The sequence below is a fragment of the Salmo salar genome, chromosome 03 (genome assembly GCF_965601325.2).
Source record: "Salmo salar chromosome 03, fSalSal1, whole genome shotgun sequence".
Taxonomy (NCBI): domain Eukaryota; kingdom Metazoa; phylum Chordata; class Actinopteri; order Salmoniformes; family Salmonidae; genus Salmo; species Salmo salar.
This window is the reverse complement of record NC_138293.1, coordinates 46778025-46805625: the sequence shown is the minus strand read 5'-3', so window position 1 is coordinate 46805625 and position 27601 is coordinate 46778025. Positions and strand designations below refer to the sequence as shown.

Sequence of the window (27601 nt, the reverse complement as noted above, 5' to 3'; positions counted from 1 at the left end):
CTCTCATTAGGTTATCAACACGAAAGTATAACTGTTATTAACGTGGTGTAAAACAAAAATTCTGCTGTTATTTCCTGTTATTTAGCAACTAATGTTGTGCGTGTGTCTGCATGTGAATGTGCCCTTGATCAAAGACACTTAGAGGAAAGGCCACTTCAGCTGAACATACAGATAATAACAGTAGTGACAGACAGACACCTACCACTCCCTGAGTCACCAGTGTCTGCTCAGCAAAGATACACCGTCAGCGATAAAGATACACCGTCAGATACAAAGATACACCGTCAGAGACAAAGATTCACCGTCAGATACAAAGATACACTGTCAGATACAAAGATACACCGTCAGAGACAAAGATACACCGTCAGAGACAAAGATACACCGTCAGAGACAAAGAAATATATTGACAATAAAAACAGCCACAACTGCGGACATCCACAGAGGTCAGGGTGACATATGATGCACTGTATTGCATCTATGACTACAGCCATATATGTTCTCCTGGTTATAGCTCTTACTCTGAGCTTTAAGACACACGGGGGACTGCAGCTCAAAAGTCTGAAAAGGTGTACCCTCTTTGTCTCTGTTTCCACTACTGGAACGGTGAAAGCTTATTCAAAAGTAGGCATTCATTCACCATAATGACTTCACCTATTTCTGGTTTTCAGATCAGCGCAGGTGAAGGAAAAGAGACAAATAGAGGAGGGTCCTTTAGACTATTGAGATGTGCCCCTGAACTTCACAAGGGCAGAGATGGATGTAGGTCAGAGAGATGGATGCCCTTTGTTCCTTAGCCTACAGTTTTTACATTCTATTGCTCTGCTCTTAAGTAGTGGGACTGTCACTTCTGCATGCCTCCTATGCTAATGTCATTCAACAGATGGCTTTTCACACACATACTGGAAACGCTGCCTCGGCAGACAAATTCAATTGCATCTCCTTTCCTCCCTATGCAGTCCTGCTCCCTGGTCTCCTAGACGGCTTTCAGCACATATATAGTGTTGTGGATGGAACACAGTCGGTGTTTCTCAATATGCATACTGCCGTGCTCTGAGCACGCAAACAGTAGCACGGGAGGGTCGGAGCATGTGTCCAAATCAAAGTATGCGAAACGGAGCACGGAGGGGACTTCTAGGATGCGTACTCCGCTCGTACACATTTAGAAGCATGCATCGACACAAGCTTGAACGAAAAGTATGGAGTAGAAATATGAGGCAACCAATTTCTTGAAATCAATCAATTATTTGAGCTGAAGCGAGAGAAAAACTCATACTTCGGAATTAAATGTTGCCCATTCACATCTCATACAATATGTTGCCTGACTACAATATTTTATCTTGAAAACATTAATAAATACATTCAGTGTTAATTTAGGAATGTTTACCTGCTTACAATACCCACTGTAGTGTGCGTAGATAGCCCATAGTAAGTCAATAGGGCGAACTGGCTAGCTACTACTGTTAGCTAGCTAGCTAGCTAGCCACAAAGAATTGGATAACAAAGTTCTGCTTAACTAGCTGACTAGCTAGATTATTACGATTCACATATAGCTAGCTGATAATTATTAAGTAAAACATTTGCTTTGTGTGTATTGTATCTTGTTTCGTCTCTATTGCCATTGTCCTGGCTGGAAGAAGGTTCAGTGAATGGGGAAGTGAAGCGTGCGTGAGGTAATACAGTAGGGGGAGATGCAGCGTGAGGTAATACAGTAGGGGGAGATGCAGCATGAGGTAATACAGTAGGGGGAGATGCAGCGTGAGGTAATACAGTAGGGGGAGATGCACCGTGAGGCAATACAGTAGGGGGAGATGCAGCGTGAGGTAATACAGTAGGGGGAGGAGAAGCGTGAGGTAATACAGTAGGGGGAGATGCAGCGTGAGGTAATACAGTAGGGGGAGATTCAGCGTGAGGTAATACAGTAGGAGGAGATGCAGCGTGAGGTAATACAGTAGGGGGAGATGCAGCATGAGGTAATACAGTAGGGGGAGAAGGAGGAGGGGGAGAGATGGAGAAATACATGGGGAAGAGAGGGAGACGGGCAGAAAGAGGTAAAGCACAGAACAAGAGAGAGAGAGAGAGAGAGAGAGAGAGAGAGAGAGAGAGAGAGAGAGTGAGGAAGTGGTGTGTGTGTGCATGTGTTTGTGTATAAAGGCTGCCATATACGTGCCTAGACTTGGTCTGAGACCCCACCCTCTATCGTACTGCAGTGTAGCACCAGCATGTATTCCCCTTCTCCACGCTTCCATCCCCCTTTATCCTCTCTTCTACTCTACAACCCCCTATTCTCCCCTCCTCCCATCACAGATGGTCACATACCCATTCCCCATTTCCTCTCCTTCTCTGGAGCACAGATGTAATCCCCTCTCCGATCTACTTCCTACGCACTGTCATACTCAACCTGTCCTCTCATCCCCCATACACAAATATATTATATCCTCTGATGCTATTATATTCCCTCTCCTCTCGACTCTCCCTCCCTCCCTCCCTCCCTCCCTCCCTCCCTCCCTCCCTCCCTCCCTCCCTCCCTCCCTCCCTCCCTCCCTCCCTCCCTCCCTCCCTCCCTCCTCTACCTGGAGCCTAACCAAGTAGTAGCCCTTACACCTCAAACCACTCCTCTTTTCCTTTCATCTGACAGACCTCCACAATCCCCCTTCCTCGCCCTCTCTCTTCAAGCACAGTCCTTCCCTCCTTCCTCCCTGAACCCCAGCCAAGAGGCAGCCCCTCTACCCCTCCATTCCTTCACTCCCCCTCTCTATTCATCCCCTTACAGTCTGCCACGCTCCCCCTCTCCACTCCTCCTCCTGCTGTCCTCCTCTTTGACATACTGTCATCCTGCCTTCCGACATGGACCTGTGCCAAGTAGCGGTGCGTGAAAAAAACGGCGAGGTCATCATTTATCCTCATATGCGCCATAAACCCAATACAGCAATTCTCTGGGCGAATGCATCTGCACTAAACTTCACAGACTGCTGAGTCTACATATACACACTCTCAACTCCTATGGGTATCCCACCTATACTGAAGAGGTTGTGCATTTTGTAACGGACAATGGGGGTGTGGTGGTGTATACGGTATACTGTATCTGTGTGTGTGTGTGTGTCAGTCCATGCATGTGTCAGGAAGGATCTACAGGCTAGTAAATTAACTGGCTGTGGGCTTTGTTGCCGATGAAGGTCATTTCCTGTTTACACCCTCTTACACATACAGTATAGGCTCCATTTGTCTGCTTAAACATATCGACTAAAGCTGCCTGCTTAATCAGATCACCACCTATACACACACGCAAGCACACACACACACACACACACACACACACACACACACACACACACACACACACACACACACACACACACACACACACACACACACACACACACACACACACACACACACACAGTCACGTCCTGACCAATAAAGGGGTCATATGTCATTGTAGTATGGTCAGGCCGTGGCAGGGGGTGTTGTTTTTGTGTGTTTTGGGGTTGGTTTGTTTCATGGGGATTTGTTCTAGTTTTCATTTTCTATGTTCATTTTCTATGTGTGGCCGAGTATGGTTTCCAATCAGAGGCAGATGTCTTTCGTTGTCTCTGATTGGAAGCCATACTTAGGCAGCCTGTTTTTTCCTTTGGGTTTGTGGGTGGTTGTTTTTCGTATAGTCCGTGTACCTTACGGAACTGTCGATTGTCATTTTGTTATTTTTGTTTAAGTGTTCACTTTATAAGTTAATAAAGAAGATGAGCACTCAACACGCTGCGCTTTGGTCCAATCCTTCCGACAGATAACACACACACACACACACACACACACACACACACACACACACACACACACACACACACACACACACACACACACACACACACAGAGACCCACGCTGTCCTTGGATACTATAGAGGACGGGAGGAATATGTCAAACTAAGAGTCCCCCCTCCATCTCGCCCCCTCATCACACTTGAGCGACTACTTCAATTGATCAAATCTTCAACATAGTGAACTAGTGACTTTGTGTTATCCTCTAGACATGTGTGTTAGAGACAGAGGCCGTGTCTACACTTGACACTTACATGCGACTTCTGCTATCAGAATATGAAGATCGCGTTGAAAAGACGGGTCTAGACGCACAAAAGATGCTTTGTGGTCTGGTTGTGTTCACATCCGGCTGACAACCACAGAAGGTGGTCAGGTATGCATTGTGTGCAGATTTCTCCTCAGTCTTGATTAGAGGTCGACCGATTATGATTTTTCAACACCGATACCGATACTGATTATTGGAGGACCAAAAAAAGCCGATACCGATTAATCCGCCGATTTTTTACAATGAATTAATTCATTTGTAATAATGACAATTACAACAATACTGAATGAACACTTTTATTTCAACTTAATATAATACATCAATAAAATCAATTTAGCCTCAAATAAATAATGAAACATGTTCAATTTGGTTTAAATAATGCAAAAACAAAGTGTTGGAGAAGAAAGTAAAAGTGCAATATGTGCCATGTAAAAAAGCTATCGTTTAAGTTCCTTGCTCAAAACATGAGAACATATGAAAGCTGGTGGTTCCTTTTAACATGAGTCTTCAATATTCCCAGGTAAGAAGTTTTAGGTTGTAGTTATTATAGGAATTATAGGACTATTTCTCTCTATACCATTTGTATTTCATATACCTTTGACTATTGGATGTTCTTATAGGCACTTTAGTATTGCCAGTGTAACAGTATAGCTTCCGTCCCTCTCCTCGCCCCTACCTGAGCTCGAACCAGGAACACATTGACAACAGCCACCCTCGAAGCATTGTTACCCATCGCTCCACAAAAGCTGCGGCCCTTGCAGAGCAAGGGGAACAACTACTTCAAGGTCTCAGAGCGAGTGACGTCACCGATTGAAACGCTACTGGCGCGCACCCCACTACCTAGCTAGCCATTTCACATCAGTTACAGCTCAATGCTTGAAGCACAGCGAAGAGCTGCTGGCAAACGCACAAAAGTGCTGTTTGAATGAATGCTTACGAGCCTGCTGCTGCCTACCACCATTCAGTCAGACTGCTCTATCAAATATCAAATCATAGACTTAATTATAACATAATAACACACATAAATACGAGCCTTAGGTCATTAATATGGTTGAGTCCGGAAACTATCAATTCGAAAACAAAACGTTTATTCTTTCAGTGAAATACGGAACCGTTCCGTATTTTATCTAACGGGTGGCATCCCTAAGTCTAAATATTCCTGTTACATTGCACAACCTTCAATGGTATGTCATAATTACGTAAAATTCTGGCAAATTAGTTTGCAACGAGCCAGGCGGCCCAAACTGTTGCATATACCCTGACTCTGCGTGTAATGAACGCAAGAGAAGTGACACAATTTTCCTAGTTTAATATTGCCTGCTAACCTGGATTTCTTTTAACTAAATATGTAGGTTTAAAAAAATATACTTCTGTGCTGTGTATTGATTTTAAGAAAGGCATTGATGTTTATGGTTAGGTACATTCGTGCAACGACTGTGCTTTTTTTTCTCGCAAATGCGCTTTTGTTAAGTCATCCCCCGTTTGGCGATGTTGGTCTTCACACAGTTCGCAACGAGCGAGGCGGCCCAAACTGCTGCATATAGCCTGACTCTGTTGCACAGAACGCAAGAGAAGTGACACAATTTCCCTAGTTAAAAGAAATTCATGTTAGCAGGCAATATTAACTAAATATGCAGGTTTAAAAATATATAATTGTGTATTGATTTTAAGAAAGGCGATGATGTTTATGGTTAGGTACACATTGGTGCAACGACAGTGCTTTTTTCGCGAATGCGCTTGTTAAATAACCGTTTGGCGAAGTAGGCTATGATTCAATGATAAATTAACAGGCACCGCATCGATTATATACAACGCAGGACAAGCTAGATAAACCTAGTAATATCATCAACCATAACTAGTGATTATGTTAAGATTGATTGTTTTTTATAAGATACGTTAAATGCTAGCTAGCACCTTACCTTGGCTCCTTGCTGCACTCGCATAACAGGTAGTCAGCATGCCACGCAGTCTCCTCGTGGAGTGCAATGTAATCGGCCATGATCGGTGTCCAAAATGCCGATTACCGATTGTTATGAAAACATGAAATCGGCCCTAATTAATCGGCCATTCCGATTAATCGACCGACCTCTAGTGTTGATGCAATTAGGCTACCAAAAGGTTATATAGTGGGCGAAGTCATCAGTACTCTGCCGACAAGACTCCGGGAAAACGTGTGTTTTGGGACCAAGAGGCACCTTTTTATTAAAACGTTGGAGGAAATACCAACTAGAGTGTGGGGAACGTGTTTGCTGGCCTCATAAAAGCTAGCCATCTAGCTAATAGTTAGAACATTTGAGTTATGATTATCCATTTGCAATCACTTTAGCTTTGCTTGCTAGCTTGCTGGCTAGCTACATACAGTAGGTTAGCTGGCTAGTTAGCTATAGGGTTGGGCAATATAACGATAGTATAGGATATCGAAGATGATTGACAGCCATCGTTGACTGGCACCACACAGTAAAGAGCTGACCGGGCAGTCCACAGCAAGGCCATGACAAGTGGCCTATTTCTTTGCTATAGCCTGAATAACCTATTTCAATAAATATGTTATAAACAGTGCACATTTTAGCATGTAAATCTTGGTGGGGCAAACAAAAACATTTTTTTTTAGATGCATGCCAGAAAACCCACAACACAACACTAAACAATACATTAATTGCACTATAACGGTGACAAATTGTGCCCACACACTGTTAGGGCCTACATAAAGTAGCAGAGTCCCAACACCTTACCACTGCCACATAGCTGATATGTCTGACTTGCTTAAACAAAAGTGGTTTCTACTGACAATTGCGATCTACAAACTATGGCATAAGGGGACGATGAGCAGATAAGAGGCAATCCATAATTTAGATTAAGCGAGCTAGGACGGACATAGTCAATATAAGTATTTGTTCAGCCCTTTTGAAATGTACAGCAACAGAATTCAGAACATGGGCTATTCTTACAGTATTCTCCCTGTACACCAAGTCAGAACTGTAGGATAAATAAAGCAGACAATGAAAGCCTTTACGATATTTGATGATGACATTTCTCTAAAACAGGCTATAGACTACATGCGCACCACCAAGTCAGAACAGTAGGTAAAATTAGGAGGGGAAACGGGACCAAATTATTAGGGTGAGCTTATTAGGGGGTGAACAGCTTACTACACAACATACAGTATTACTTTCTTAGCTACAGCTTACATATATCCCTGGCATGTTACATAATTTATGCAACAGCATACAAGACATTTCTGGACTCACCTTGTTGTGCTGTGCTCACTTGAACAGGAAGGTGGCGCGGCAGTCCTTCGTGGGCAAATTTTGTCATCAAACTTGGTCATCAAAGTCAGGCATTCTCTGGATTTATGGTGCTTTCAAGACAACTGGCAACTTGGAAAAATACAAGGTCGAATCATGATGACGTCAGGATTCTTCAGGTCGGAGCTCTAGAAAGAGGCCCAAGTTCCAGACTTGCAATTCCGAGTTGGATGACCGTTCAAAACGTATTTTCCCAGTCGGAGCTCGTTTTTTTCCAAGTTCCCAGTTGTCTTGAACCCATTGAAATCCGATTTCCCAGTTCTGAGTTTCCAGTTGTTTTGAGTGTGGCATAAGTCATGATGGCCAAATTTGAATGTTAATCTTTTAAGCTTGGAAAAGAGACACTTTAACCCAGAATTGGGACCACACACCCACTCCAATGAATAGCAGTCCAGTGATTGCTTTGCAATGGTTGCAGTTAGCCACTGATTCCTTCAAAACCACTCATTGTTGAATTTGCGATTTCCAACTTTTTGTGTAATGTCCAATGGCCGATGAGCACCGATACGTTTTATCTATATTTTCTCTTCATTACTTCTCTTCATATGACAAGGATTAAAAAAGATTTGCCAGTAGATTGTCGACTTGATTCAGGATGATGACTGCTAGCATGCTAGCTAAGATTTTGAAAGTATGACGTTGACATGATCAGTTCAATCAAAGCTGCTGTAGATATAACGTGATTTAATGTCATTTTATCTTTGGCCAATGACCTTGAGCCATCTTGGATAGGCACTTCTAATGTAACTCTATGGCAGCATCCAAGGGGCTTGAATTTTTTTGCTCTACCCTTAGATTTGGAGGAGACGTAGTGTCCCCATGAGTGACAGAATACTGAGCCAATCACGGCGCAACTAGAGAACATTACCAACCCCTACGCTCCGTATTTTCCGCTGGCTGCCCCTCCACCACAGAAAGGACTGAGCTAGGCTGAAACACCTGCATTTTGGAGCTGCCTTACTGAAGAAAGCAAAAACGAGACCAAGTTTGTATGCGACTTAATTAACTCAAATGTTGTATTAAAACTGATATGTGACTGTATTAAAACTGATATGTGACACGTATTAATGACAAAATAACATGCAAAACAGGCATCCCCGCAAAAATATATTTTTTTATTTGTTGCTAGAAAGGTGGGGCTCAAAACATGCTCTGAATGACTGGTCGCGACTGGTTATAAACAATGTACAGAATGCAAGAGAACAATGGAGACAGAGCTAAGATTTTCACCAAAGCAGCGCAAAATGTCTTGTCAAATAGGACAAAGGTTGACATCGCCCAACCCTTGTTAGCTACAGTAGTTAGCTACTGCCATCAAGTTGTTAAACTATTCATAATTTTAAAAAGAGTACCGATTATTGTATGGGATCAATATACAAACGTTTGGAGAAAGATAACTTGAAAAAAAGTATTTTATTGAGTAAATGTATTTATTGGTTTATTTTCATTTCGATAAGAGATGAAAATTAAATTAATTTAAGGTTATTTGTTGATGTCATTTATTTTCATTAAAATTTGTGTCATTAGATTTTGGGTGGGGTCACAAAAAATGGGTGTAGACACATGATGTATTCGAAATTCCATGATCAGAACTTCATGATCATAATACAAAAACTGCATTAACTGTCAAGTCTAAACACGGCCAGAGAGAAAGAGACATAGAGAGGGGGGAAAGAAAGACAGGGGGAGAGAGAGACCGAGGAAAAGAGAGAGAAAGAATGAAAGACCAAGGGAGGGAGCGAGAAAGTGCTGTTGAAGAGATAGAAAGAAAAGAAGAGAGATTGAGAAAGACAGAAATAACTGATGATGAGATATAGAGGGAAGGAGAGCGAGATTAGGGAAGGAACGAGTCTGTGTGCCACAGCAGATAGTGCAATTGCAATTCTCCCAGAAAGAGAGCGACAGAGACAGAAAGAGAGAGAACTGCATCGCAGGTTCCCATTTCGTCAGCAGCTATGTTCAGTCTCTGAACTCATGATCCTCAGCCACACAGTACAGATTAGAATAACTATTTCGTAACTGTTAACGCATTCCCTCCCGGGAAGCTCACGGCATTCCCCTCATATCTAACTATAACCAATTCTTTAACGGATGATCAATTTATTTATTTTTATTTTATTTCACCTTTATTTAACCAGGTAGGCAAGTTGAGAACAAGTTCTCATTTACAACTGCGACCTGGCCAAGATAAAGCAAAGCAGTTTGACACATACAACAACGGAGTTATTACACATGGAGTAAAACAAACATAGTCAATAATACAGTAGAAAAATAAGTCTTTATACAATGTGAGCAAATGAGGTGAGATAAGGGAGGTAAAGGCAATAAATAGGCCATGGTGGCGAAGTAAATTCAATATAGCAAGTATAACACTGGAATGGTAGATTTGCAGTGGATGAATGTGCAAAGTAGAAATACTGGAGCAAAATAAATAAATAAATACAGTAGGAGAAAAGGTAGTTGTTTGGGCTAGTTATAGATGGGCTATGTACAGGTGCAGTAATCTGTGAGCTGCTCTGACAGATGGTGCTTAAAGCTAGAGAGGGAGATAAGTGTTTCCAGTTTCAGAGATTTTTGTAGTTTGTTGCAGTCATTGGCAGCAGAGAACTGGAAGGAGAGGCGGCCAAAGGAGGCATTGGCTTTGGGGGTGACCAGTGAGATATACGTGCTGGAGCGCATGCTACGGGTGGGTGCTGCTATGGTGACCAGCGAGCTGAGATAAGGGTGGACTTTACCAAGCAGGGCCTTGTAGATGACCTGGAGCCGGTGGGTTTGGCGACGAGTATGAAGCGAGGGCCAACCAACGAGAGCGTACAGGTCGCAGTGGTGGGTAGTATATTTGGTGACAAAACGGATGGCACTATGATAGACTGCATCCAATTTATTGAGTAGGGTATTGGAGGCTATTTTGTAAATTACGTCGAAAAAGTCGAGGATCGGCAGGATGGCCAGTTTTACGAGGGTATGTTTGGCAGCATGAGAGAAGGATGCTTTGTTGCGAAATAGGAAGCCCATTCTAGATTTAACTTTGGATTGGAGATGTTTGATGTGAGTCTGGAAGGAGAGTTTACAGTCTAACCAGACACCTAGGTATTTGTAGTTGTCCACATATTCTAAGTCGGAATCGTCCAGAGTAGTGATACTGGACGGGGGGGCAGGTGCGGGCAGGTTGAAGAGCATGCATTTAGTTTTACTTGTATTTAAGAGCAGTTGGAGGCCACGGAAGGAGAGTTGTATGGCATTGAAACTCGTCTGGAGGGTTGTTAACACAGTGTCCAAAGAAGGGCCAGAAGTATACAGAATGGTGTCGTCTGCGTGGAGGTGGATCAGAGAATCACCAGCAGCAAGAGCGACATCATTGATGTATACAGAGAAGAGAGTCGACCCAAGAATTGAACCCTGTGGCACCCCCATAGAGACTGCCAGAGGCCCGGACAACAGGCCTTCCGATTTGACACACTGAAGTCTATCAGAGAAGTAGTTGGTGAACCAGGCGAGGCAATCATTTGGGAAATCAAGGCTGTTGAGTCTGCCGATGAGGACGTGGTGATTGACAGAGTCGAAAGCCTTGGCCAGGTCGATGAATACGGCTGCACAGTATTGTTTCTTATCGATGGTGGTTAAGATATCGTTTAGGACCTTGAGCGTGGCTGAGGTGCACCCATGACCAGCTCGGAAATCAGATTGCATAGTGGAGAAGGTACGGTGGGATTCGAAATGGTCGGTAATCTGTTTGTTAACTTGGCTTTCGAAGACCTTAGAAAGGCAGGGTAGGATAGATATCGGTCTGTAGCAGTTTGGGTCAAGAGTGTCCCCCCCTTTAAAGAGGGGGATGACCGCAGCTGCTGTCCAATCTTTGGGAATCTCAGACGACACGAAAGAGAGGTTGAAAAGGCTAGTAATAGGGGTTGCAACAATTTCGGCAGATCATTTTAGAAAGAAAGGGTCGAGATTGTCTAGCCCGGCTGATTTGTAGGGGTCCAGATTTTGCAGCTCTTTCAGAACATCAGCTGACTGGATTTGGGAGAAGGAGAAATGGGGAAGACATTTAAACTTTTCGTCTCTGGTACAGCGCTCGCGCATTATGCCTTTGGATAGAGCTCTGTACGCACGAACAAAACGGAGGTATTTGGACATAAATATGGATTATTTCGAACAAAAACAACATTTCTTGTGGAAGTAGCAGTCCTGGGAGTGCATTCTGACGAAGATCAGCAAAGGTAAGAGAATATTTATAATACTAATTCTGAGTTTAGGTGACCCCGAACTTGGCGGGTGTCTGTATAGCTTGCTGTGATGGCGAGCTATGTACTCAGAATATTGAAAAATGTGCTTTCTCCGTAAAGCTATTTTAAAATCTGACACAGCGGTTGCATCCAGGAGTAGTCTATCTATAATTCTTTAAATAATTGTTATATATTTTGTCAACGTTTATGATGAGTATTTTTGTAAATTGATGTGCACATTCACCGGACGTTTTGGTGGGAATACATTTTCTGAACATCACGCGCCAATGTAAAATGCTGTTTTTGGATATAAATATGAACTTTATCAAACAAAACATACATGTATTGTGTAACATAATGTCCTAGGAGTGTCATCTGATGAAGATCGTCAAAGGTTAGTGCTTCATTTAGCTGTGTTTTGGGTTTTATTGACACATGTCCTTGCTTGGAAAATGGCTGTGTGATTATTTTTGTCTATGTACTCTCCTAACATAATCTAATGTTTTGCTTTCGCTGTAAAGCCTTTTTGAAATCGGACAATGTGGTTACATCAAGGAGAAGTGTATCTTTAAAATGGTGTAAAATAGTTGTATGTTTGAGAAAGTTGAATTATGACATTTTGTTGTTTTGAATTTGCCGCCCTGATATTGAACTGGCTAACTTCTGGCTAGCTTCTGTTGTGGATTTGAGGTGAATAATACTCTTAATTTTATTTATTTTAAATTGGTGAGGCGGGTTGCAGGAGAGTGTTTGGAAGTTGAGTTTTTAGAAAACAATATATAAAAAGATATGCGAAAAAAATAAGTAAATATATATATATACGGGTCAATCTTGGAAGAAAAAAAAAAAAAACTAAAAGGGCTGACTTTTAAGCCTTTCCTTTGCACAAAACACCTTTTTCAGAAGAAAGGCATTTTTACCTTGTACTGTGCGACATAACAGTACCGTCTGTCTGTCTGTCTGTCTGTCTGTCTGTCTGTCTGTCTGTCTGTCTGTAAGTGGTTTATCTTGGAAACCTGTCATTAGGCTCATTTTTGTCCTTTCCAAGAGACACCGCTGAGAATACCGTACTCACAGAGCCCTACCCTAGAGCACACACAAAGAGACAGAGGATGAGTGAGTGAGTGAGTGTGTGTGTGTAGTGTGTGTGTGTGTGTGTGTGTGTGTGTGTGTGTGTGTGTGTGTGTGTGTGTGTGTGTGTGTGTGTGTGTGTGTGTGTGTGTGTGTGTGTGTGTGTGTGTGTGTGTGTGTGTGTGTGTGTGTCCAGGCAGCTCTTCATCCTCACCATGTGTATGGGTGTGCCGGTCAGGTCCCTCTCTGTAACCAGTCGGTCCTGGTCAGTGACGTACAGTCCCTTCTGTGCCAGGGCCTGGATGATGGCGTTGTGTCCCAGCAGAGGTTTGACGGCATCGCTGCGGAGGATGAGGCTCCCCGCCCGGCAGTAGAGCTCTGCAGACAGCAGCAGGCATGCCACAGGGGGCTTCAGGTGCTCCTGGCTGTACTGGTCCCTGTAGAAGGGGTCCGCCAGCTCCTCCGGGACCGCATCTGTGAAGGGAGAGAAGAGGGGTTAGTGTGGTGATAGGATGAACATAGTTTCTCTGAAAGAGGGGGCCGAATTAGTTTGGGGATATGATAACTGTCATCTGGGGACGTGTCTGTGGAGAGAGCGGGTACGGGTAGAGCTGGGACGATAAACCCCAAATTATCAACACTTACCATACCGATCACTTATCACAGGCATTACGATAAGTAGCCTATACTAGAGAAATGTGAAGTTTGAAATCAGTGTGTTAATATGGGTGATTGTTAACGGGACAATTGATTGCTATAACCATCACACTAGTGGTAGTAGTTTAAAGGATACTTTTTAAACTGTGGTGCTCATTAACCTTATAAACTTCCCCTTCTATTTATTGCTATCGTATCAATTCAGGGAATTCATTGCGATATGGATTTTCCATTTGGCCCAATTCTAGGTACGGGTTAGTGTGGACATATGGTAAACAGAGTTTCTCTGGGAGGACCTCTGTGGAGGACGTGAGGATAGGTGGGCTACATAAGTAACATTACAGTCAGCTCATTTTGGGCTGTCCGTGGAGAGAGGGGAAACAGGTTAGTTTGGTGAAATAATAACTGACATGACTGGACTGGCCCCTGCAGAACGAGTCCACTGTGATGGCAACAGGCGTGCCTGTGCGAGCCCCACTTTCTTCTCCCACACACGGATCTTAGACCTTCTCCATTGACGGTGTGCTTAAGAGTGTGTGTGTGTTTGTGTATATGCGTTAGGCTTGGGCGGTATATCATTTATCTCCAGCAGAGGGCTCTAGCTACGCATCTCATTTGCAAACTTACTAGCTAAGTGGCTAGCTTCTTGCTTACAGCAGAGACAATCAATCCCCTCCTGGATCAAGATTGAGTTTTTTTATTTGATTTATTTGTTACATTTGTAAAGAAATAGCGCCCTTTGTGTGCACTGACGGTAACACCGTATACACCGGTATGGTACAGAAACGGTGTGTGTGTGTGTGCGTGTGTGAGAGTGAGACAGAGAGAGGCTATTCTTTGTCACATGCTAAATCTGATTTACTTTATCTTTATCTTCAAAATAGCCAGACACACACACACACACACACACACACACACACACACACACACACACACACACACACACACACACACACACACACCACACACACACACACACACACACACACACACACACACACACACACACACACACAATAGACTTGTCTGCACTCAGGGGCAAAGAGTACACCACTTTCTGCTCTTCTCTGGTATGTGCCATCACATGATGTGTCAAGGGGTCCCGAGAGTGTTTTTGAGACAAAGAAATTGGCGGATGGGGTTGAAAGTTGGGCCGGGAATTGCCAGGGATTCTATATGTATTACGATTCGATACTGCAATTTTATTGCGATTTGACGTTCCAAACATATTGCCCTGCTGCAGAGAGACAAATTTTCTGCGGAGAAAATTTGTTTTGATCAGTCATGGAAATAAAAGTGCTGAAAACATGCTCACTATTTAAAGTGAAACAGACAGCATTTCTGTTCATATACACCCCCAGGAAGAATATGACTTTTTAAAAACATTTTCTGTCAAGCAAGTATTTAGATATGCTCATTTTCACATTTTCATCAATTCTTAGAATGTTTGGGAATTACGTATACTGTACTAAGGCATTTGTGAAAATTCTATAGCAATACAGAGTGGGAAAGCAGCTGTCCGTTTGCACAGTTAACTGCATTAAATAAAACCTGAACCATCTGTCTCGTCCAGGACCAGAGTCGACACAGACCGGTACGCCAAAGCCAGTCAGAGCTACAGTAGGCCTTTATTTGCCACACAGGCCTGCCATCATTCACTTTGAACTGGACTGTGTGTTTACAGGCAGTAGGACCTGCCATCATTCACTTTGAACTGGACTGTGTGTTTACAGGCAGTAGGGCCTGTCATCATTCACTTTGAACTGGACTGTGTGTTTACAGGCAGTTGGACCTGCCATCATTCACTTTGAACTGGACTGTGTGTTTACAAGCAGTTGGACCTGCCATCGTTCACTTTGAACTGGACTGTGTGTTTACAGGCAGTTGGACCTGCCATCGTTCACTTTGAACTGGACTGTGTGTTTACAGGCAGTTGGACCTGCCATCATTCACTTTGAACTGGACTGTGTGTTTACAAGCAGTAGGGCCTGTCATCATTCACTTTGAACTGGACTGTGTGTTTACAGGCAGTTGGACCTGCCATCATTCACTTTGAACTGGACTGTGTGTTTACAGGCAGTAGGGCCTGCCATCATTCACTTTGAACTGGACTGAGTGTTTACAGGCAGTTGGACCTGCCATCATTCACATTGAACTGGACTGTGTGTTTACAGGCAGTAGGGCCTGCCATCATTCACTATGAACTGGACTGTGTGTTTACAGGCAGTTGGACCTGCCATCATTCACTTTGAACTGGACTGTGTGTTTACAGGCAGTAGGGCCTGCCATCATTCACATTGAACTGGACTGTGTGTTTACAGGCAGTAGGGCCTGCCATCATTCACTTTGAACTGGACTGTGTGTTTACAGGCAGTTGCAACAGCGTGACTTTAGATCATTAGAACTCACTCGTCAAAAGCCACAAAATAGACCTGAATGAATTTCTGCAAATATGTCAATACCACTTGAGAGTCCTCTTCATTTTGGGAACGTTACAGTCTTATTGATCTAACAACCTCAATTATTCACATCAACAACAAAAATATCAAAATATAATGCTAGCCTGAGAAAGATGAACTAAACTCTAACGAAGGAACATTAGATAAAACCTCTCAAGCTTTTTCAATTTGTTGGCTGTCAAAATTGCACTGATAAACGATGGGGAATTGTAGCCTCATAGTCCTTCTGCAGCTTGCCTGCCAACAATGCATGCTTGTCCCAACCAAGCACCCAAAGCTAATTGGCTAGCTTGCTAGCTAGCTACTTCCAGACACAAATGAGAGAACACCTCACTCTGACCATTTTACTCGCCCTAGCAGAGCTGGTTAGGCTGTTTACATGTTATCTAGATCGTTCGTGACTAACTATTACTTTTTTGCCTACGTTTACTGACACCGGTCAGTCATATTCAGTGGGTGTTACGTTAGGAAATTCATCAGTTATTCTGCACTCTGGCACACTCAGATGAGAGTACTCTGAAATTGGAGTAGATAGCGAGAGTGAATTTGTGTTATCCAGTTAGCCATGGCTCCCTGTGGCTCAGTTGGTAGAGCATGGTGTTCGCCAGCATAGTGTGTGCAACGCCAGGGTTGTGGGTTCGATTCACACGGGGGTCCAGTACAAAAAAAAATGCATGAAATGTATGCATTCACTACTGTAAGTCGCTCTGGATAAGAGCGTCTGCTAAATGAGTCAAATGTAAAATATGCTAACTGGATAACAGTCATTCAGGTTCTTGCTAGCTAACCAAATGACACCTGCATCTCTAGCTGTGTAAAGTATAGCCACCAAAAAACCAATCTTAGGGGAAAAAGTCAGTCACTCACCCACTCCAATGACATGAATGACAATGTTAGGGTCCATGTTTTTAGCTTGCTACATAAATAGATGCGCTAGCCTATTAGCTTCGCTATGACTGACTTGTGATCTTTGCCCTTGTATTGACATTCCCAGCCTTAGTTACATTCGTCTGATTTTGTCCAGTATATTAAGTCATTGAAACTGAAACAGTGCATCCTGAATGGAGGCAACAAACAATGTACCAGGCCAGCTGTGATTTACAACATGTTAACAATACTTTTGGGACTACCAAGAAATGTAGTGGTGAATTATATTAATCATGCATTGAACTGCATCCATCTACTCTGGCAACAATGCCTTTGTGTACGCCATGGAATGTTGAGTCAAATAGAACATATATTTTTAAAACCTCTTATAAAGTTGGTTTTGTCGCATAAACTGGGAATTTGATATGTTTTACTGATATTATGATTATCTGTTTCTTTCATATCTGCAAAGTAGTTAAAACTCTGTCAGTTCCACTTTAAAAAGAAGATTAAGAACAAGCTATAGGATGAAAAATACCAGCATTTTGACACAGGTACAGCCAACTAGCACTAGCTAACGTGACCGAGCAACAAAAAGTACAAAAATATATTTTAATAATTTTTTGACTAACCAATATAATATTGTCTGTAACTGTATCGATTTCCCACCATCCCTAGTTGAAAGGGTGCGTATGGGGTAATGAGGGCGTTTATGGTGTGTGTTTGTGTGTGTGTGTGCATACCTGGTGTGCGTGAGGTCATTTCCCCTCGCCATGGCTGTGAATCACAGGTGCAAACAGGGGGAATCAGGAGACAGGGCGGGCATTTTAAACGTGTATGATTACATATTTGTTATCACTGTTGAGTGGTCCCTGCAGCATACCATCGCAACCATGTGATTGGGACAGCAGTAACAGAACATTTGATGTAACAAACGCGTCAAACAGCATTGTTATCTGAAAAGCACCTAAACAATGTTTTGTCCTGACGGGAAATAAAAGGTCTTTACAACTTTATTTCTCAATTTCACCTTTTATTGTTTAGAAAAGAGATGTGTGTCAGCTAAGCTAACAGCAGCTAAATTCTTTATGATGGCAGCCATGTTTGACAAGCGATAACTCCCTAATCCCAGAATTCCATTCACTATAAGAAGCAAATAAACAAAGTAGAAGATGGCTGTGCCCATTGCCCGAAAAATATGAACTTAGTTTGGCCACTTTTCAGCATTTTACAAATCTTCTATGTACTTGTTACAGTGTATACAGGAACCGGATCGCTTAACTTGACAAGTAATTTACAGTTTTTGACTAATCACAAAGCAAATAAAATGCTATCACCTCACAGATCATCACCCCAAATACAAGCCTACTGCCTAGCCTAACCGTGGGTTGCCAGAAGGGTTGCCAGATTTGAATGAAACTATTTTAGGTGGGCTTGAAGGGGGGGGGTAATTTCATTTGTGGGGGATTTCAAGTCCATGGGGGGTAGAAATGGGGGAAGGTATCGTGGGGGGATATGATACAGGAAATATTACTATAATGGGGGGCAAACACAGCAGAAGTTTATAAGTTAAATAAAACCCTGATAAGGGGTCTGAGCTGGCAACCCAGAGTAACGATAGTTACAATCTAAGTCAGTCGATTGAATCATCCCTTCACTTTGTTTTGTTATAACATCTTTGGTCTGACAGACATTTACGTGACAACCAGAATGCATTGTATGAAGTCAACAAACATGGCACCACACATAGCTGGCATTTAGCTTAGCATTAGCTCATCATAATCAGTACAACCTTCCAAAATATATTTTACACACATCATTACAATCTATGTCACCAGTACTTGAAAACATGTGAATAAAACAGTAAATACATTATGCTCCATACAGTGCATTCAGAGAAAGTATTCAGACCACGTGACTTTTTCCACATTTTGTTACATTCCAGCCTTATTCTAAAATAGATTAAATAATTTTTTATCCTCATCAATCTGCACACAATATCCCATAATGACTATGAACAACAAGTTCAGACATTTTTGCAATTATACACTGCTCAAAAAAATAAAGGGAACACTTAAACAACACAATCAATCAAAACTCCAAGTCAATCACACTTCTGTGAAATCAAACTGTCCACTTAGGAAGCAACACTGATTGACAATACATTTCACATGCTGTTGTGCAAATGGAATAGACAACAGGTGGAAATTATAGGCAATTAGCAAGACACCCCCAATAAAGGAGTGGTTCTGCAGGTGGTAACCACAGACCACTTCTCAGTTCCTATGCTTCCTGGCTTCTGTTTTGGTCACTTTTGAATGCTGGCGGTGCTTTCACTCTAGTGGTAGCATGAGACGGAGTCTACAACCCACACAAGTGGCTCAGGTAGTGCAGCTCATCCAGGATGGCACATCAATGCGAGCTGTGGCAAGAAGGTTTGCTGTGTCTGTCAGCGTAGTGTCCAGAGCATGGAGGCGCTACCAGGAGACAGGCCAGTACATCAGGAGACGTGGAGGAGGCCGTAGGAGGGCAACAACCCAGCAGTAGGACCACTACCTCCGCCTTTGTGCAAGGAGGAGCAGGAGGAGCACTGCCAGAGCCCTGCAAAATGACCTCCAGCAGGCCACAAATGTGCATGTGTCTGCTCAAACGGTCAGAAACAGACTCCATGAGGGTGGTATGAGGGTCCGACGTCCACAGGTGGGGGTTGTGCTTACAGCCCAACACCGTGCAGGACGTTTGGCATTTGCCAGAGTACACCAAGATTGGCAAATTCGCCAGTGGCGCCCTGTGCTCTTCACAGATGAAAGCAGGTTCACACTGAGCACATGACAGACGTGACAGAGTCTGGAGACACCGTGGAGAACGTTCTGCTGCCTGCAACATCCTCCAGCATGACCGGTTTGGCGGTGTGTGAGTCATGGTGTGGGGTGGCATTTCTTTGGGGGGCCGCACAGCCCTCCATGTGCTCGCCAGAGGTAGACTGACTGCCATTAGGTACCGAGATGAGATCCTCAGACCCCTTGTGAGACCATATGCTGGTGCGGTTGGCTCTGGGTTCCTCCTAATGCAAGACAATGCTAGACCTCATGTGGCTGGAGTGTGTCAGCAGTTCCTGCAAGAGGAAGGCATTGATGCTATGGACTGGCCCGCCCGTTCCCCAGACCTGAATCCAATTGAGCACATCTGGAACATCATGTCTCGCTCCATCCACCAATGCCACGTTGCACCACAGACTGTCCAGGAGTTGGCGGATGCTTTAGTCCAGGTCTGGGAGGAGATCCCTCAGGAGACCATCCGCCACCTCATCAGGAGCATGCCCAGGCGTTGTAGGGAGGTCATACAGGCACGTGGAGGCCACACACACTACTGAGCCTCATTTTGACTTGTTTTAAGGACATTACATCAAAGTTGGATCAGCCTGTAGTGTGGTTTTCCACTTTAATTTTGAGTGTGACTCCAAATCCAGACCTCCATGGGTTGATAAATTGGATTTCCATTGATTATTTTTGTGTGATTTTGTTGTCAGCACATTCAACTATGTAAAGATAAAAGTATTTAATAAGATTGTTTCATTCATTCAGATCTAGGATGTGTTATTTTAGTGTTCCCTTTATTTTTTTGGAGCAGTGTATATAAAAAATCTGAAATACCTTATTTACATAAGTATTCAGACCCTTTGCTATGAGACTCGGAATTGAGCTCAGGTGCATCCTGATTCCATTGATCATCCTTGAGATGTTTTCTACAACTTGATTGAAGTCCACTTGTGGTAAATTGATTGGACATGATTTGGAAAGGCACACACCTGTCTATATAAGGTCCCACAGCTGACAGCTTGTCAGAGCAAAAACCAAGGTCGAAGGAATTGTCTGTAGAGCTCAGAGACAGGATTGTGTCGAGGCACAGATCTGGGGAAGGGAACGAAAACATTCCTGCAGCATTGAAGGTCCCCAAGAACACAGTGGCCTCCATCATTCTTAAATGGAAGAAGTTTGGAACCACCAAGACTCTTCCTAGAGCTGGCCGCCCAGCCAAACTGAGCAATCGGGTGAGAAGGGCCTTGGTCAGGGTCGCGACCAAGAACAAGATGGTCATTCTGACAGAGCGCCAGTGTTCCTCTGTGGAGATGGGAGAACCTTCCAGAAGGACTCTGCAGCACTCCACCAATCAGGCCTTTATGGTAGAGTGGCCTGACGAAAGCCACTCCTCAGTAAAACGCACATGACAGCATGCTTGGAGTTTGCCAAAAGGCACCTAAATGACTCTCAGACCATGAGAAACAAGATTCTTAGGTCTGATGAAACCAAGATTGAACTCTTTGGCCTGAATGCCAAGCATCACTTCTGGAGGAAACCTGACGCCATCCCTACAGTGTCCCGTTCGCTATCTTCGAACTCCCTGTCATATATAAGCCAAGGCGCAGCGTGCCGGTAATTCCACATACTTTATTGAAGAAAAACCGAACAAAACAATAAACAGGTAAAACAGAAAGAAACGTGACGCTCTGGGGCTGTTCAAAGGCAGCTGCACAAAAACAAGATCCCACAACTCAAGGAGGGAAAAAGGGCTGCCTAAGTATGGTTCCCAATCAGAGACAACGATAGACAGCTGCCTCTGATTGGAAACCACACTCAGCCAAAACAAAGAAATAGAAAAACTAGATTGCCCACCCCACATCACACTCTGACCTAACCAAACTAGAGGAAAATAAACGTCTCTAAGGTCAGGGCGTGACATACAGTGAAGCATGGTGGTGGCAGCATCATGCTGTAAATATGTTTTTCAGCGGCAGGGACTGGGAGACTAGTCAGGATCGAGGGAAAGATAAACGGAGAAAAGTAGAGAGAGATCTTTGATGAAAACCTGCTCCAGAGTGCTCAGGACCTCAGACTGGGGCAAAGGTTCACCTTCTAACAGGACAACGACCCTAAGCACACAGCCAAGACAACACAGGAGTGGCTTTGGGACAAGTCTCTGAATGTCCTTGAGTGGCTCAGACAGAGCCCGGACTTGAACCCGATCTAACATCTCTGGAGAGACCTGAAAATAGCTGTGCAACGACGCTCCTCCTCCACCTGACAGAGCTTGAGAGGATCTGCAGAGAAGAATGGAAGAAACTCCCCAAATGCAGGTCTGCCAAGCTAGGCGTCATACCCAGAAGACTCGAGACTGTAATCGTTGCCAAAGGTGCTTCAACAAAGTACTAAGTAAAGGGTCTGAATACTTATGTTAATATGTTATTTTATTTTTTATAAATTTTTTGAAAAAAACTAAAAACCTTTTTTTGCTTTGTCATTCTGGGATATTGTGTGTAGATTTATGAGGATAAAAAAAAAAACATTTTAGAATAAGGCCGTAACGTAACAAAATGTAGAAAAAGTCAAGGGGTCTGAATACTTTCCGAAGGCACTGTACATACATACGGTGTGCTACAGTAGAAACGATAACACGATATACAGAAACTATAATGATAACGTCATAAGGCACTTATTTGATAGGAACACACACGTCCAAAGTTATTACTAGTAAGGAAAACAACATTGAAGGCAATGCGGGTGCCAGCCGGAAAATGTACCAGGTGGCAAAAAGTTATTTTCTGACTGGGGATGCGCAAATGTCTGCATACTTGATCTGGGGAAACTCTGGGGAAGTGCTTAGGCTCTCCTCGAAGAGAGAAGTTTGTTTGGCTTTGCAAAGCCTCAAACATAAATTGTCCGCAACAGTGAAACGGGATTCTTCTTTGTGAATTAATGAGGAGGCAGAACACACCTCAATTCAAACTGTTGTTAGGAAATGGACAAGTTGAAACATAGCCTATAGATAATTAGCAGGCAGCATGCCTTGGTTTGAGGCAGCGTGGGTTAACTCCCCTTTTGCATAACAATCCCACTTTGGAACAGTGACTGTATTCTGACATTACGCGCATAAAAAAACTCACGCTGGGGCGACCGATTAAGTTTAGTCCTTAATCCGTCCAATAGGCTTAATTTGTTTTCGCCCGATTGAAAATGTATTCTTGAACCTAGCCTGTAGGGATGGGGGAAATCGATGCAGTAGAGTATCACAATATCATTTTTTCCGATATTATATTGATTCTATGACTCCAAGTATCGATCGTGATAAATCGTGATACATATAGAATAGCAATGCATGTCATATCGGGACACCTTAGTATCGTGATAATATTGTATGACTTGGTAAAGCGATAGTGCTATTAGCCTACCTCGGGAAGCTATTAAAGCCTACACAGGCTTTGATGCCTATGATTCTTTTTTTGAATGGAAAAGTAAACAAAGTTTGTAGGCTACTTTATAAAGACAGAAAAGCTGGATTACATGTAGCCTAGTGAATGGAGAGGTCAGAGAGCTAAGCAGCCAGACACTTCCGAAGACGTGGGCTACTCGGCCTGGATGGTGGACTGGCGAAAAGGAACAGGGATGTGCAGCGGACACTGTAGCCTACTTGTATGAAAGGCAGAGACGTGTATGTCTACAATGTATTTTTACAGGAGGTAAAAAAAAAAAAAGGGGTTAGGGTTATAGTGTATAATTTCCGACATAAATGAGGACTCTTCATCCCCTATCAGTAGATTACATTTCTTCCAAGGAGGGTTCAGAAGCTATTTCGAAAGTGTTTTCTTACCCAGAAAGACGACAGTGGGCTATTTCCGACAATGGCGGGTGTTTACCATTCCAACAGCCACTTAACAGCCAGTCACTTCAGCAGATAGTCACAATAACTGTCTGTCCTCACTATAAAGTCCCCATACTGTCCCCACTCCCCACTATAAAAACCCCTTATAACCCTGAGAGGGTGGACAAAAGCTCATATGACCTCACATAGCCTCCTAAAACAGCACCAATGCCAAATACAGTAGTAGCACAGTCTACTACACATCTTTATCTGGAGTCTTGCCATATAAGTCCTGCTAGAAGAAATGGTTCTATCAAGAACGAAACAGGGGTTCTATGGCTTGGTTATATATGGCCCCTATAAGATCAACAAAGCACCCTTCTTTTTAACAGTGTGGAGTGCAGATACAACCTTCACAGAGTAAGTGGGCTTTAGTTTTCCACAAGTTCATCAAAAGCTGCCGCGTCAAGGAAAACCAATCTCCTTTGTGTCGGCCATCAAACAGGAAATAGACAGGAAGTAGCTGTCACAGGAAGTCCAAACACGAGACCTGGAATATCGACCGTTACCGTGCCGACCACAGGAGTCGTCCAATTGGAGCGCAGCACAGGGAGGGAACATTAAAGAATGTACACCAGTCAGCAACATTACTTGTCTGTTACTATGCAGTTATTACTTTCTTAGAAACCTGTGTAGCCTATATCGACAGTTGATAATGTCTGATTCAAAACACTGGGTTACTTCGCTGAGAAATAACTGGATATATTTTAGCAGTGGCTTTCAGAGGTAACATTTTTGTTCAGTTGCTCACTATGCTAATTCATGTTGGACTACTTCTTTTCCGATGCAGTACGAACATCAATTAAGTCAGACCAAAGTATACCAGAAATGTTGTCACTCACATTGATTGTGGCTAATGAATTCACACGTTACTAGACTAATGAGCGTTAGTGCCCAGAGCCAGTATGTAAAGCTGAAGCATCTTCTGTTGGTCCTTCCATTGGGCCCAGTCTCCAGCCTGGAGGCCCCTGCATTGTGATGTAACTGAGACAAATGCTGTCACTCTGACTGGGTCTCCACGATGTCAACACATCACAGATGTTACAGAGACAGGAGAGAAGAGTAGGGTCTGAGGAGAGCACCATCTATAACAGCTGCGCACAAAGCATGTTTGACCCCCCCCCGCAACAAAAGTTGAACACTGATATTAGACCGTGAGATCTTGTTGCAAAGAGAGAGTGAGACGAGAAAGAGATAGCGAGCGAGTGAGAGAGAGCATTGGGACCTAGTCAGTGATCCAGTGCCAGACAGGAAAGCAGAAAACACAGATGCCTTTGGTCAAAATGTGTCATATTACAGGAAAACATTTAGTAAGTGTGTATGTGTCCGTACATGCTCTTATGGTCACGCTGATAGTCCTTTCCTGTGTCTAGGCTATATTTCAGTTGATCTACATCAGTGATCAGCATGCATTTTGAATGGGAGAGATTGTTTTGAATTTTCTGCATTACGTGGGCCAAACTACTGTCAGAACCATAGTAACTAGACCAAACGTGGCTGTGTGTGTAAACTAAGACTTGGTTGATGAATTGGGCCACAGTTCTCATGGTGTTGGAAGGGAGCAGTAATGTGTGTCACCAGGAGAAACAGGAAAAAACAACCCAGTCCTGGTATGCTAATAGCCTGTAGTCCTCTATGACAGAGTAGTGAGGCGAGTGGAGCAGTTGACAGGGCTTTCCACCATTTTATACACTTGAGAAAAGCTTACAAATGACATGCTGGAAACTATAGGAGGAGCTACCTAGTCTATGTGCTGTTGGCTTAGCATATGTCGTGTGGCCATTGAACATGAGAATCCTTGGCTCCCAAGGCTAGCTACAGCATAACCCCTCTCTCTCACACTCTCTTGCTCTCTCTCTGTCCATTATTACTATACACAGACCGAGCAGATGGTAGTTAAGAGTGTAGCCCAATTAAAAAACTTCCTTAGAGAGCCAGCCGGGCTGGAATTACTGACTTCATAGGGCTGCTGCTGCCTACCGGGCAAGGCCAAGCCTTTTCCCCAACTACACTGGTAGCAGCTTGTAATACAGGCTAAGTGTTGCCTGTCATCCACAAACCGCACTCTGAATGTTTTCTGTTCACAATAGGTTACATTCTAATTTCAACCACCCAGTGAAGTAACAACTGTGTTATTGTCAAATCACATGGAATTATCTAATTAAGCAATAAGGCCTGAGGTATATTTATTTCACTAGGCAAGTCAGTTAAGAACAAATTCTTACTTTCAATGAAGGCCTAGGAACAGTGGGTTATCTGCCTTGTTCAGGGGCAGAATGACAGATTTTTACCTTGTCAGCTCGGGGATTCGATCCAGCAACCTTTCAACCTTGCAACGCTCTAACCACTAGGCTACCTGTATATGGCCAATATATGTACAACGGCTAAGGGATGTTCTTAGCCACTACGCATCACTGAGTGCCTGGATACAGCTCTTAGCCACGGTATATTGGCCATATACCACAACCCCCGAGGTGCCTTATTGTTATTGCGTAATTAGAATAGTAAAAAGTATTTGTTTGTCATACCCATGGTATACAGTCTGATATACCACGGCTTTCAGACAATCAGCATTCAGGGATCAAACCACCCAGATTACAATACTGTTTAGATGTTCCAACAACCTGTATAGGGCCATGTGGCCATTACTGTGAACATCAGGAACCAGCTGCAGTTACTGATCAATCAAATGCCACAGACGTCAATGCTGATCGGAGAAGAAGAACATTATCAACAACAACAACAGCGTCCTCTGCCGTGTTCATAACAGACAAATCGGAGATATTGGGCAAATGTGCAACAGTTAGTCTGCCCATAACCTGCACTTCTCAGACACAGACCGTCCATTAGAGAGCCCTGGTGTGACTAATACAATGACATGTTTATTATCGATCGGTGAAGATGATGTTTCAACAAGGCTATTGAGGCCAAATGACACATTCTTAACACAGATAAGACATGCTCTCTTGGCCCATCGGGAATATCGAGGTTAATTATGATAAACCCTTTGAAGATGTGCGCACTGACACAATTTATCCAAATGTTGCATCACATTTGACACATTTCCACCCCAATATTCAGAAAACAAAAAAGGCGCCACCTACCTGAGCCGAAGGCTTTGGCCACAAGCCATGTCAAACTACAGTATATTTTGGCCCTTGTGAAATCATAGTGATCAAACGCCTTGATCGAGGGGACGATAAAGGTTCGCCTCGACCCCTTGGTATCTGCCGCATCACTCATCTTCACGCCTGGCTCGCTCGGCCTCCTTTACAGAGAGGGAGACGGTCAGTTAGCCCGTGGAATTCTACCGGCGGCAGATGACATCCCGTCCAAAGGAATTCGATGCAGCAAAACTGTTCTTTCCGTTCAAACTTTAAATGCGTTATCTAGCCAAATACCGACTGGACACCGTTATAATCCCTCACACTCAGATACGTTGTGGCTCCTTCCCGTGGTCCTTATACGTTAACCGTTTTTATTTCCGAGTCTCCAATACTCTCAGTACGAGACGAGAATTCCAGCCAGGCAACTGCAGTAGTTCTGGGGATTTTCATCCATTGATTCCCTGACATTATCTTCAGGTTGCCAAGCCTACCGTGGCTATGTCTATCTACGAAACGGGTCGCGCATTTGCCCGACTTCTATTCGCTGGAATAGTTCAATTATAAGGTATAAGTAAACGGAAAAGGTTGTCCTTGTCCAGAATTGTTCTTCATAACTATTTTTATTTTTTCCTCTCCCTCGATCACGGCGGGGTCTCCCCTGCGCTTTTCCTGCCGCACTGGCCTGAAAGCCTAGCGCCCCCAGAGCGCCTGCGCGGTCCACCCAGAAGTTCCACTGCTGGATACAGTGTATCAAGTATCCTGTGAAATACCCGCGGTACGTGTTTCCTCTGCACTTGGAATGCCGCTAGGTCTACGCTCAGTATCCCCAAAAATCTCTACAAATCTAAGTCTACTACAACAATGACTTTTGATGTAGTTATGCTGAGTTGAATGAAACTTGTTTCATGGTTACTTTTGGTCGTATAGCCCATGTGATTAGGAGCTTGGAATCCTTAACTGTGTGATGACCTAAAGAGGTCGTATAGGGTGGTATACTGTATTCATTAAAGCAGGGTGAATCTCACTGCTGGGAAATGATATTCTCTAATCTTTATTTAACCTTTCGCTACTATAATAATAATATATGCCATTTACAAGACACTTTTATCCAAAGCATGCATACGTTTTCTTATCA

General features: G+C 43.4%; 1 protein-coding gene across 1 annotated transcript in view; it reads right to left on the bottom strand.

Moving 5' to 3' along the window:
* camsap2b (calmodulin regulated spectrin-associated protein family, member 2b) overlaps positions 1-27185 on the bottom strand; it is an 82896-nt gene extending 55711 nt beyond the window's left edge. The window contains exons 1-2 of the mRNA XM_082973100.1: positions 26464-27185; positions 12895-13154 (exon numbers count right to left, since the gene is read on the bottom strand). Of these exons, the coding sequence (XP_082829226.1) occupies positions 12895-13154; positions 26464-26602 (399 nt within the window). The 5' untranslated portion in view covers positions 26603-27185. The remainder of the gene's footprint in view (positions 1-12894; positions 13155-26463) is intronic.
* Between the last annotated feature and the right edge of the window lie 416 nt (positions 27186-27601).